Source organism: Oncorhynchus mykiss, chromosome 19 (genome assembly GCF_057628025.1).
Source record: "Oncorhynchus mykiss isolate SJ-2025 chromosome 19, ASM5762802v1, whole genome shotgun sequence".
NCBI classification, from domain to species: Eukaryota; Metazoa; Chordata; class Actinopteri; order Salmoniformes; family Salmonidae; genus Oncorhynchus; species Oncorhynchus mykiss.
Genome location: NC_143040.1, coordinates 57,738,679 through 57,753,049, shown reverse-complemented (window position 1 = coordinate 57,753,049; position 14,371 = coordinate 57,738,679). Strand labels below are relative to the sequence as shown.

General features: G+C 43.9%; 1 protein-coding gene across 1 annotated transcript in view; it reads left to right on the top strand.

Annotated features, from left to right (window-relative positions):
- LOC110498375 (disks large-associated protein 2-like) overlaps positions 1–14,371 on the top strand; it is a 230,899-nt gene that overhangs the window by 190,957 nt on the left and 25,571 nt on the right. Inside the window, exons 5-6 of the mRNA XM_090211454.1 lie at positions 1,381–1,567; positions 2,638–2,857. Coding sequence (XP_090067580.1) covers positions 1,381–1,567; positions 2,638–2,857 — 407 coding nt within the window. The remainder of the gene's footprint in view (positions 1–1,380; positions 1,568–2,637; positions 2,858–14,371) is intronic.

Genomic DNA, 14,371 nt, shown 5'->3' with positions numbered 1-14,371 from the left:
AACAAGAATCCGACAAAGACAGAAGCAGGAACAGAGAGAGATATAGAGACCTAATCAGAGGGAAAAAGGGAACAGGTGGGAAAAGGGGTGAACGAGGTAGTTAGAGGAGACAAGGAACAGCTGGGGGAAGGAGGGTAAGGAAAGGTAACCTAATACGACCAGCAGAGGGAGACAGGGTGAAGAGAAAGAACAGGAACAAGACACAACATGACAATACATGACACAAAGAGCTCTCATCCGGTCCCACATCACAGTAGCAGCCGAAACAACATTCTAATGACGGTTGACTTCTAGTGGAAGCCTTAGGAAGTGCAACATAACCAATATCCCACTGTGTATTCAATAGGGGTGACTTCAAAAACTGCAAACCTCAGATTTCCCACTTCCTGTTTGTTTTTTTCTCAGGTTTTTGCCTGCCATATGAGTTCAGTTATACTCACAGACATGATTCAAACAGTTTTTGAAACTTCAGAGGGTTTTTTATCCAATACTAATAATAATATGCATATATTAGCATCTGGGACTGAGTAGGAGGCAGTTCACTCTGGGCACGCTATTCATCCAAAAGTGAAAATGCTGCCCCCTATCCCAAATAAGTTATTAATGCCATCGGATGAATCCCAGAACATATTCCAGTCTGTGCTAGAGAAACAGTCCTGTAGCTTAGCATCCGCTTCATCTTACCACTTCCGTATTGATCGTGTCGTTGGTACTTCCTGTTTGAGTTTTTGCTTGTGAGCAGGAATCTGGAGGATAGAGTTATGGTCCGATTTGCCAAATGGAGAGCGGTAGAGAGCTTTGTATGCATCTCTGTGACGGCGTGAGTGAAGGCTGTTTCCCTTATGGGGATGCACATTTAATTGACCTGGCTGACACTCTCCTGCTATCTTAGAAATGCTTGCTCTGCTTGCTAACTAGCTCCTCATTTGCATTTCCCTCATCTCCAAGCATTGATTGGCTGCTTCAGCACAATAGCGAATCGAATTGCCATTTCGGGGACACTGTTGAACACAGCAATGATTTAGTGGAGGGAGGAAGATCCCCCTCTCTTGGTCAATGCAATGTCATAATCAGTCTCAGTCTGAAGTTCAGCTCACCCAGAGGATGCCTGCCGTGAAGTAATTAACACTTAACTGTTTTATTCCCTTTTGTAAGACCTGTGGCCATGTGACAAATTTGTCAAACTATGTTTACTTAAAATTATTAAGCCAATTTCTACGACCCCTTTACAAGTATAATAATCTCCCTTTCTATCTATTTGTGTCTCTACCATCTCTCTCTCTGTCGTCTCTCTCTGTCGTCTCTCTCTCTGCCATCTCTCTCTCTCTCTCTCTCTCTGCAATCTCTTTCTCTCTCTGTCGTCTCTCTCTCTCCATTCAGTCAGAGCTTCCAGGTGCAGGCCTCCAGAGACATTCACCCCCACCCCAGCTTGGCCCTGGAGCCCTCCACCATCTATAACTACCGGCAGCCACCTCTCCCAACAGCCCAATTCCGCTCCAGGAACCAGAGTTACATGCGGGCAATCAGCACTCTCAGCCAGGCCAGCTGTGTTAGCCAGGTTAGCCAGGTGAGTCTCTGGCCTATAGCAATGATATTTACAAGATATAATCATTGTATTACGTCAGATATCGTGACGGACGTCTGCTCAGACTCTGGCAATGCGTTTCACGTTAGAATGAAGCCACCCGTCAGAAGACAATGGGATATTATATGATGTTCCATACTGTAGCTTGCCATCCTTCTCTCTTCCTTCATTCAGCCTTTAGATGCATATACTTTTATCAAACTTTCTTACCCCCTCATATATTTGTGCATTTGTGCAAAATTGAGTCTTGAGTCTTTTATGTGTCTGGTTTATGTTCATTTAAGATCTAAATCTCGCTCTTAAAGTCGGAGTGTATTGATTTGTCCCAAGTCTTAAAAGCTCAACCTCTCTCCCACTAATTCTCTGGCTTTATCTCTGCCTCCACGGCACCCTGCTGAGGTTATTACAAGATTATATATCTCGCAATAGAACAGGATCCTTATCTACGATTCTCAGGATTGCCAAATGGGAATGGTGAGATACACATCGGACCATTTAAACTTCCTTAAATTGATATCTCTATATCGCAAGATGCACTTCTGTCTCAGGATATTAAGATTGCCACATAATGGTTCTGTTGAGATCAGGACACATTGTCTCAGGGGATTCAGAGGGAACTAACACTCATAACGTATGCTATGCCACTAGAACATGTCACCTTGACTTCCTCTAATCTTTTACACATTTCAACACAGATCTGGCTTTCAGAATGCATTATTTAGGCAACTGTGGCAAACTGGAGGAATTGAGAAAAACAAAAAACAACAAACAAAAAACATTGTCCTGGTGAGCAAGTCATATGCTTGACATTTCTCTAAGTAATAGCGCATCAAGACAATGCTCAAATGAACAATACATTTGCAGACGTTCTCCTTTTCAAATATTTGCTCTCCTGGCAATTAGCTGGTAGCCATTTCAAGCAAACACTTTTTTATTAAAAGGAAGAAAAGAGCATAACATCAAACGTTGTATACAACCAATTAATGTTTTCCCACAAAGACAAGAACTTTCATTGAATTTACCCTTTCTCACCCTGCTGCTCTCTCCTCCAGGTGAGTGAGACAGAGATAAACGGTCAGTTTGAGTCAGTCTGTGAGTCGGTGTTCAGTGAGGTGGAATCTCAGGCTGTGGAGGCTCTGGACCTGCCCGGCTGTTTCCGGACACGGAGCCACAGCTACTTGAGGGCCATCCAGGCTGGCTACTCCCAGGATGATGACTGCATCCCCACCATGACCTCCTCCACCCTCACCTCTACCATCAGGGCCACAGCAGGTCAGAACAACAGGGGAGGAGGGGACTGCACCACATTAACAGATACAACACATACTGTATACAGTAGAGTATGAACACTATTGAGATGACAGCTGATCTCTGATTCCAAAGTGGATGATAAGTTGATATAGCCATGCAAAGTAAACCTTATACACAAGGGTACAGTTCCCGTTTGTAAATATCAAAATGTTATATCAAGTGAGAATTAAGAAATTAACAACATGCACGTGACATTTCTTGTGATGCTCTGCTCTTGAAGTGCTTTATGAAGTGGCTCCATACATCTGCATGAACCACTTTTACATATTTCCTGATTGTTGATATATACAGAGCATATTCAAGTATAGTTTATGAGTTGCTTGGAGTCAATCCATCATATTGCATTTTCAATTCAGTCATTCATATTCTCATTCCACATAACATCAGAGAGTGAAGATATGAACCCTATTGAAATGATTCTGCAGGCACATGAAGTGAACATTATATCACGAGACCTTTTCAGATTAAGTGAGGATGGATTGTTTTTTCTCCCTCTGCTGTTTCCTTACTATAGCCTTTTCTTTTAGTTGGTGGACTTAATCGCCTTCAGCACAATCTGGCTCTATACCTTATTTCATGATAAGCCACAGATACTTTGCGTGTGTTCTCAGCTGAAACTCTGGGCAGGGGAAATAGTGCTCAGATGAACAGTCCTTCAACTCCAGAGTCTTAATGACTGAATGGGTTTACGACAGCTTTATCTACCTGTACTTACAAACCACATTGTGATGCATACACATTGTTGCCACAGCAACGGCTTTGAGTTTTCTCTCCCACAGATTCTCCAGTTCAGTTCCCACAGATTCTCCAGTTCAATTCCCACAGATTCTCCAGTTCAATTCCCACAGCTTCACCAGTTCAGTTCCCATAGATTCTCCAGTTCAGTTCCCACAGATTCTCCAGTTCAGTTCCCACAGGTTCTCCAGTTCAGTTCCCACAGGTTCTCCAGTTCAGTTCCCACAGGTTCTCCAGTTCAATTCCCACAGATTCTGGTGTCTCATGTGGCAGGTAATGACTGCACTGGCCAATACAATTGAGGTCACAAAAACAAGAGTTATATTTTTTTATGTGGAATAAAATAAACTGCAAATATGACACTGAGTGAATAAAAATCATTTCAGCAAACGGTCCTGTAAGGTCATCTACTTCGCCAGAGGATAAACCGTAGCAATGACATTGTTTCCCATTTCTGGATAGACACAAAAACAACAACATCCTTCCCCTGGTAAAGAAGTGAAGACCCATTCTTTCTACCGTGGAGTTCTACCAATGATATTAGGGAGGGGTCAGAGAAGGTGTGGGCATCTGGAGAATTGTGCATTTGACAGATTTTCACCAGTTATTTACACTGCTTTCTCAACAAACTAAAACATAACCTTTAAATTTGTCATGGCAATTTCATGCAATCTATGGTGTGGAGGATGGGGTGTGTCTGATGTCAGGAATCTTTGGACGATTGGTTCCACCCTCTGACTTCAGGTAGATAGGTCATACTGGACCTCATGATGTTCAATAGGGTTCATATACTTCCTGATAGTGGTTGGGGATGTGTTGCTCATCTTTGCTTCTTTTCAGTGCACAAAGTTACACCTGTATCATATCTGTGGTGAAGGTATGAATACCATACATACAGTAGGTTTTTACAGTATCTTGTTCTTTGTCATGTGTTTTGGGGTCTGTCTTTGTGCAGTGAAAAGATGAGAAGCATGCAAGAGCATGATACAGTTTCATTTGAGATTGAGAAGGCAGTGTAAACTATAATCAGAAATATGAGTCAAAATGGGACTATGAACGTTTAGTGTAATATTGATAACCAAAATGTTTTATTTTCTGAAAGGTTTCCTTATGTAGCTTCGTAGATCCAAGGAAAGACTATAATAATGATTTTTAGACACTGAAGACATGAGACAATTTCAAGTCTTATTTTGACTCATACATTCCTTAACTTAAAAACTGCATGACTTGATGTCTGTGCTTGGTGGCTAACACTAGCACATTCTCTCCAGCTGCTCACACCTGTGACCTGACGACATACTACACATATTTACCTTTGTCTTCCAGAGGGAAAATATGCACAGGAAGCCACTAGCTTACCTGAGTACCAGGCCAGTGTACGTCGAGACGTAGCAGACATAGTCCCATTGGCCCATGACGATCTAGGCTGCCCTATCAGAAGAAACAGACTGTACCTCCAAGACAGTACCGGTGCCACAGCCAAACCTCAATCTGGGCCCCCTGATTCACCCAGCCTGTTCAGGCCCCCTAAAACTAGCTTCCAGGCCCCAGAGAGGCCCTCACCCAAAGCCATCGAGGCCAGTATAAAGGAGTCAGCCCACCTAGCTGCAGCGATCAGCATGCAGTGGAAGGAGGAAGTGTCGGCCATGCGTCGTGAGTTGTCTGATCTCAGGAGGGACCTGTGCACTGAGCTCAGGGCCTTCAATAGCAACTTCAACACCTTCACGCAGCACTACAACACGTGGTCTCCACATCCTGGGGCTGCTGGGGGAGCAGGGGCAGCTGGGGGAGAATGGGTGGCTGGGAGAACATGGGCGGCAGGGGGAGAAGGGGCGGCTGGGGGAGAAGGGGTGGCTGGGAGAACATGGACGGCTGGGGGAGAAGGGGTGGCTGGGAGAACATGGACGGCTGGGGGAGAAGGGGTGGCTGGGAGAAAATGGGCGGCTGGGGGAGAAGGGGCGGCTGGGGGAAAATGGGCGGCTGGGGGAGAAGGGGTGGCTGGGAGAAAATGGACGGCTGGGGGAGAAGCTGGGAAAACATGGGCGGCTGGGGGAGAAGGGGCGGCTGGGGGAGAAGGGGTGGCTGGGAGAACATGGACGGCTGGGGGAGAAGCTGGGAGAACATGGGCGGCTGGGAAACGGGCTAAAGTGGCTCAAGTGTCTGTAGGGACGCAGGCCAGGAGCAAGGTGCTGGTGAGACAGAGCACGGCAGACGCAGCCGTTAATTGTCCTGAGGAGGACGAGGTACAAGAGAAGCAGGCCGTCATGAGGCGCCATCTTCCTAAACAGATCTCAATGGACCCAGCCATTCTAAGTCGTCCGGCATCACTGTTTGTAGAGGGTTCTATCCCGATCACTCTAGATTCCGTACTTGTGGATCCAGTCGCCATGATCCAGCCAGAACCAGCGTCAGTAGACTCATCAACCTCTGTGGTTCGCCCAGAACCACAAGACCAGAACACTAAGAGCCTATCAGATCAGTTATCTCCAGGCCCAGTCAGCATGAGCTCCTCAGGAGCACAGTCTGTGGATCCAGCCATAGAGGACCCCGTAGATTCAGAGCAGCAGTACCCAAAGACTGTGTGCTCTCCAGATCCAGTGTCCACAGACGTGTATTGTTTGGAAACAGACAAGCCCACAGACGTAGTTAATGTGTACGGTGTAGAAACAGACAAGTCCACAGACGTAACTAATGTGTACAGTGTAGAAACAGACAAGCCCACAGACATAGCTAATGTGTACAGTGTAGAAACAGACAAGCCCACAGACGTAGCTAATGTGTACCGTGTAGAAACAGACAAGCCCACAGACATAGTTAATGTGTACAGTGTAGAAACAGACAAGCCCACAGACATAGCTAATATGTGCTGTGTAGAAGCAGACAAGCCCACAGACGTAGCTAATGTGTGTGGTGTAGAAACAGACAAGCCCACAGACGTAGCTAATGTGTGCAGTGTAGAAACAGACAAGCCCACAGACGTAGCTAATGTGTGCAGTGTAGAAACAAACAAGCCCACAGACGTAGCTAATGTGTACAGTGTAGAAACAGACAAGCCCACAGACGTAGCTAATGTATACAGTGTAGAAACAGACAAGCCCACAGACGTAGCTAATGTGTACAGTGTAGAAACACACAAGCCCACAGACGTAGCTAATGTGTACAGTGTAGAAACAGACAAGCCCACAGACGTAGCTAATGTGTGCCCTGAAGAAACACACAAGCTGGACCCAGCTATTGTGAACCGCTCCGATACAGAATCGATTGACTTAGTTAATGTGAAACCCCTAGTCCCAGAACCAAGAGTGACGTACCTACCATATCCAGTACCTGAGGTCACTGTGTCCCCACCACAAGAGTCAGACTCTGACTTGTCCCCATCAGATCCAGAATCTGTGGAAGATGTCACTGTGCACCAGCAAGATCCAGTGGCTCAAGACACAGCTCCTGTACACCAGGCAGTTCCTGTCTGTCTGTCAGATACTGAATCTTTAGACCCAGGCCCTATAGTCTCAACAGCACCAGAGATAGAGCCACTGTCTAATACCAGTGTGTGCTCATCAGAGCAACTTGATCAATACTCAGTTACCATTTGCCCAACTGTCATAGTTACACCAGAGAGCCCAACTGATTTAGAATCACTGGATGTGTGTCTGATCCCATCTAATCCAGAATCACAGGACTTAGCCACTGTCTGCCTTCCAGACCTCCCAGATCCATTCCCCTTAGACTCCGACATGTTCCCATCAGAAATAGTCGTGCGTGCATATCCAGTCACCATAGACTCCTTTGATGAATTTGATGAGTCTCTGGAGCCAGAATGGCCACCTGTTCCAGAACCAGTGGACCAGGCCACTGAGTGCCCAACTGATCCATTTGTGGTCCATTTGGTCTTAACCACCTTCAATTCCTCAGATGAATCAGATCTGGACTCAGTCTTCTTGGATCCTCTGGAACCTCTGGAGACAGTTAGTGTGAGTTCATCAGACCTCAGCCCAATCGCCATGTACACACCACCAGACCCAGTTTCTCTGAGCCCCCCCAGTCCGGACCACCCCTCTATATACCGAATGGAATCAGTGTGTGTGGACCCAGCTATTGAGTACCGATTAGATCACATGAATGAAGACCTACCTATAGAGTTCCCTGAAGATTCAGAACCACAGGACCAAGTTACAGTACATTCACCTGGCCCGGTCTCCCTCGGACTGGGCAGTCCATTCACCCCAGACTCAGTAGCCCTGGACCCAGCCACGATGTGCCACCCAGAACCAGTCTTCCTAGACCTAGATCCACTAATATTACTAGACCCAGCTAGCATTAGCTTGTCTGCATTTGAGCTGGCACCCATGGAGCTAGAGGATGCCACAGGGGAAGCCACAGATCACTCTGTCATGGATGTCTGTGAGGACCCTGAAGCTCCGGAGGGGGAGACAGCCACTGACAACCCAGGGAAGTCTCACTGTGACCAGGCCTTTCTGTGGGACAGATGGCAGCAGAAGCCCCCCCAGTGGGAACCACGGTCCATAAAGAGGAGTTCTAGTGTAGAGCTGTGGAGCGGGAGATATGAGTACAACAGTGCGGAGATAACATATATGTCTCTGACACTCTGAGAATGTGAGATGTCTCCTCAAGATCGCAGTGAGAAGAATGTAGCGTTGAATGTGTCAGTAGCAAAGTATGCATAGGAACATTTAGTATTGATGTTCAAATGTGTTTTACTATGGATCTTAATGGATTTATTTTTCTGGGTATCATGGCCACAGTAAAGCACTGTATGAATGTTTCATAATGCTTAGGATGAAACCATGATCATGAATGTGGTTTGACATTAAAGGACTGCATTAGTGACAGAAACTACGTAGCTGAATGGAATGTACTGTGCCATAAGAATGTGATGAACAATCAAATCAGTTGAATGCACACCAGACTTCAATTGCATTTGGCTTGAACTATGATGGACCAATGCATTCTGAACTGCTGTACGCATTGGTGAACATTGACATGAACTTATCTTTCTGTTCTTTACGAGTAATGAATGCATACTTTTCATTCGATAAGTCTGTCACAAATTACATTTATCACATATCCTCTGTGGAGCTCACTGTGGTACACTAAATAGACTTGCCTTTGCTTATATGTCTTGACAATCTTTGCTCTGACTGTGGATATACAGTACTGTTTTTCTGTGGTTTTACAGTATTGTTTTTCTGTGGATTTACCGTATTGTTTTTCCCTGACATATCTTGAGTAGTCTGTTAAATGTCACTCTGGAATAGAGCGATGTAAATCTTGGCAATTATCATACAAATCCCAAAGAGTGGCTATAAATCAAATGAGCCGTTGGATTTACACTACGGGAACTAACAGAACCTTGGGGAAATGACATCATTAAATCAGATTATGGAACAGAAGTGATTAGTAGCTGTTTGGATGGTTGGGAATACTATTGCTATATCTTTTTTACACATGCATGTTCACAAACAGGCAGACAGAAACACACACACACACTTTCACACACCCCTACTACCCCTTGATTTAGTCAGTTACGTCAGTCCTGTCCAACACCTATACATCAGCAGATATCGGACAGCAGCTTCGAAGACATCTGAATGGGATGTTTTCCTGTCAATGTCAACTCAATCCATCCCCGGGTAGTGAAGCCATGGAGGTCCTGTCTCTCTGTCTGCCACAAGGAAGTGATGTTGCTGTGTCTCTACTGATGTTGCTGTATCTCTGCTGTCATGTACTGTGTCATCCTCATGCTCAGGAACCAAAGACTGAGAATGTTATTCTAACAGCTGGTACTCAAGTGTATCCAAATATTAATATTCATGCTTTTGTATACAAACAATATGTCAATGACAATAGTATTTGTGAGGATGACTGGTGACTGATATTATTGACCTGGAGACTGTAGAGAATGGTGATGTTAAACTGCATGGTTATGATGATTCTGAAGATGCATTATTTTGACACCTACTGCACTGTGTTTGGTGCTGGGCGGTGTTTTAAGTTTTGTGCCCAGTGTAGCGAACAGATCCCAGACACTATTGGAAATACAGAATGATAGCTCCGCTACCAGCAAGGCACCAGCCAGATGAAACACAAGAGATGTCTGTGCTATCATTATTAAGGAGCTGTGTATGAAATGGCACCATTAAATCCTGGGCCTTAATAAAGTGCACTGGGAAAAAAAGCTTTGATAAGAAATGTATGTGAGTCGTACACAACAGTGACTGTCGAAGTGACACTCTGCTCTGTTGTTTTGAGCAGAAACTGTGCAGCACATTATTTATTTTCATGTGCGTCAGTTTATGAAAGTCTGCTAAATTAGCTGAATCTAACAAGATTATACAGGGGAGAAGTTAATTAGTTTGTTTTGTCATATTCATTTTGTTCCTTTCTACTGCATAATACATCACACTTCCTCCTGCCTTTGCTGCGTTGTTGGACTTTGTATTAGATACAGTGACGTGTAGGCTACTGCAGCGATTTGATGACATACCAATTGTACTATGCCCATATGATATAACATGAGCAAACCTCTGAGCTCAGAGTGTTGGTGTGGATACCTTCTATGGTGAACTCTCACCTCACAGCGAGTGATCAGACTAGAATGTTATTTGTATTTTTGGATGGGCTATTTTACCCAACATTGATAACTGAAATTAAAATACTCTCCTTGAGTTTTTTATTTTAACTGAGTATTACTGACTGCTTACTGTCAAGTTAGGAACATATTGACTCTTCCACCCTCATTGCCTAGTATGGAGATCCAAAGTTGCTTAGCAATCACCAAAGTGCTCAGCAATACGGCAGTGCATGGAGTTATTTTTGTAAGTGCACCCGCAAGAGCCATGCTTTCCAATTCCATACCTCTAACTGCTCATTACTGTGATCTCCACCATTCATTCTTTTCTGTTTAGCCATACTAAACTGTCAGATTAGCTCTTTGAGTTTTCTTACAGGGATGCTAAAGCCATCTACCAATTAGCCAATGATCTCTTCTGCTTTAGCTTGAGAGTGATGTGTAAATGTCTCACCGTGATTGCTGTGATTGCTTCCTCTTTGTGCATCTTCTTACAGCCTCTTAGTGGTCCTATTACAGTTTCACAGGTTCAACTAGGGTCATATCTTGAATAAGAACATATACAGCATTTCATAAAAAAATTGAATCAATTGAAATGTACGATTGTAAATATGATTGCTAGTTAAAAACTAGATTAAACAAGATAGATAGTCACAAATTTCACTAAATATTAACTTCCCTTTCACGGTGTGAACATACACTCACCAGATAGTTAATTAGGTACCATGTTCACGAAAATGGATCGCTCCTACAGACAGTGAGTCAAGTGGCTGTGGCTTGCTACTGTATATAAAGCAGGCAGACAGGCATGGAGGCATTCAGTTACTGTTTGATTGAACGTTAGAATGGATAAAATGAGTGACCTAAGAGACTTTGAGCATGGTATGATTGTCAGTGCCAGGCCCACCGGATCCACTATCTCAGAAATTGAGTTTACAGAGAATGGTGGGAAAAACAAAAAACATCCAGTCAGCGGCAGTCCTGTTGCCAAAAAACAGCTTGTTGATGAGAGAGGTTGAAGGAGAATGGCAAATAATCGTGCAAGCTAACAGGCGGGCCACAAACAGACAAATAACGACGTAGTACAACAGCTCCACTTCACCTCAGGAGACTGAAAAAATTTGCACCATTGAGAGCATCCTTTCAAGCTGTATCACAGCCTGGTACGGCAACTGGACCGCCCGCAATCGCAGTGCTCTCCAGAGGGTGGTGTGGTGTGCCCAGCGCATCACCGGGTGCACACTGACTGCCCTGCAGGACACCTACAGCGCCGATATCACAGGAAGATGAAAAAGATCATCAAGGACATCAACCACCCAAGCCACGGCCTGTTCACCCCACTATCGTCCAGAAGGCGAGATCAGTACAGGTGCATCAAAGCTGGGGCCGAGAGACTGAAAAACAGTTTCCATCTCAAGGCCATCATACTGTTAAATAGCCATCACTAGCCAACCTCCGCCCAGAACATAGAAACTGTCACTAGTCGGGTACCACCCGGTTACTCAACCCTGCACCTTAGAGGCTGTTGCCCTATGTATCAAGACATGGAATAAGTGGTCACTTTAATAATGGAACAATGGTCACTTTAATAATGTTTACAAACTATTTACTAATTTCATATGTATGTACTGTATTCTAGTCAAGGCCATACTATTCAGCTATTTCTGTATATATATATATATAAATATATACATATATATATACAGTGCCTTGCGAAAGTATTCGGCCCCGTTGAACTTTGCGACCTTTTGCCACATTTCAGGCTTCAAACATAAAGATATAAAACTGTATTTTTTTGTGAAGAATCAACAACAAGTGGGACACAATCATGAAGTGGAACGACATTTATTGGATATTTCAAACTTTTTTAACAAATCAAAAACTGAAAAATTGGGCGTGCAAAATTATTCAGCCCCCTTAAGTTAATACTTTGTAGCGCCACCTTTTGCTGCGATTGCAGCTGTAAGTCGCTTGGGGTATGTCTCTATCAGTTTTGCACATCGAGAGACTGACATTTTTTCCCATTCCTCCTTGCAAAACAGCTCGAGCTCAGTGAGGTTGGATGGAGAGCATTTGTGAACAGCAGTTTTCAGTTCTTTCCACAGATTCTCGATTGGATTCAGGTCTGGACTTTGACTTGGCCATTCTAACACCTGGATATGTTTATTTTTTAACCATTCCATTGTAGATTTTGCTTTATGTTTTGGATCATTGTCTTGTTGGAAGACAAATCTCTGTCCCAGTCTCAGGCCTTTTGCAGACTCCATCAGGTTTTCTTCCAGAATGGTCCTGTATTTGGCTCTATCCATCTTCCCATCAATTTTAACCATCTTCCCTTGTCCCTGCTGAAGAAAAGCAGGCCCAAACCATGATGCTGCCACCACCATGTTTGACAGTGGGGATGGTGTGTTCAGCTGTGTTGCTTTTACGCCAAACATAACGTTTCGCATTGTTGCCAAAAAGTAAAATTTTGGTTTCATCTGACCAGAGCACCTTCTTCCACATGTTTGGTGTGTCTCCCAGGTGGCTTGTGGCAAACTTTAAACAACACTTTTTATGGATATCTTTAAGAAATGGCTTTCTTCTTGCCACTCTTCCATAAAGGCCAGATTTGTGCAATATTCGACTGATTGTTGTCCTATGGACAGAGTCTCCCACCTCAGCTGTAGATCTCTGCAGTTCATCCAGAGTGATCATGGGCCTCTTGGCTACATCTCTGATCAGTCTTCTCCTTGTATGAGCTGAAAGTTTAGAGGGACGGCCAGGTCTTGGTAGATTTGCAGTGGTCTGATACTCCTTCCATTTCAATATTATCGCTTGCACAGTGCTCCTTGGGATGTTTAAAGCTTGGGAAATCTTTTTGTATCCAAATCCGGCTTTAAACTTCTTCACAACAGTATCTCGGACCTGCCTGGTGTGTTCCTTGTTCTTCATGATGCTCTCTGCGCTTTTAACGGACCTCTGAGACTATCACAGTGCAGGTGCATTTATACGGAGACTTGATTACACACAGGTGGATTGTATTTATCATCATTAGTCATTTAGGTCAACATTGGATCATTCAGAGATCCTCACTGAACTTCTGGAGAGAGTTTGCTGCACTGAAAGTAAAGGGGCTGAATAATTTTGCACGCCCAATTTTTCAGTTTTTGATTTGTTAAAAAAGTTTGAAATATCCAATAAATGTCGTTCCACTTCATGATTGTGTCCCACTTGTTGTTGATTCTTCACAAAAAAATACAGTTTTATATCTTTATGTTTGAAGCCTGAAATGTGGCAAAAGGTCGCAAAGTTCAAGGGGGCCGAATACTTTCGCAAGGCACTGTATATACTGTTCATATACAGTGGGGGAAAAAAGTATTTAGTCAGCCACCAATTGTGCAAGTTCTCTCACTTAAAAAGATGAGAGAGGCCTGTAATTTTCATCATAGGTACACTTCAACTATGACAGACAAAATGAGAAAAAAAATCCAGAAAATCACATTGTAGGATTTTTTTATGAATTTATTTGCAAATTATGGTGGAAAATAAGTATTTGGTCAATAACAAAAGTTTATCTCAATACTTTGTTATATACCCTTTGTTGACAATGACAGAGGTCAAACGTTTTCTGTACGTCTTCACAAGGTTTTCACACACTGTTGCTGATATTTTGACCCATTCCTCCATGCAGATCTCCTCTAGAGCAGTGATGTTTTGGGGTCGTTGCTGGGCAACATGGACTTTCAACTCCCTCCAAAGATTTTCTATGGGGTTGAGATCTAGAGACTGGCTAGGCCACTCCAGGACCTTGAAATGCGTCTTACGAAGCCACTCCTTCGTTGCCTGGGCGGTGTGTTTGGGATCATTGTCATGCTGAAAGACCCAGCCACGTTTCATCTTCAATGCCCTTGCTGATGGAAGGAGGTTTTCACTCAAAATCTCACGATACATGGCCCCATTCATTATTTCCTTTACACGGATCAGTCGTCTAAGTCCCTTTGCAGAAAAACAGCCCCAAAGCATGATGTTTCCACCCCGTGCTTCACAGTAGGTATGGTGTTCTTTGGATGCAACTCAGCATTCTTTGTCCTCCAAACACAACGAGTTGAGTTTTTACCAAAAAGTTCTATTTTGGTTTCATCTGACCATATGACATTCTCCCAATCTTC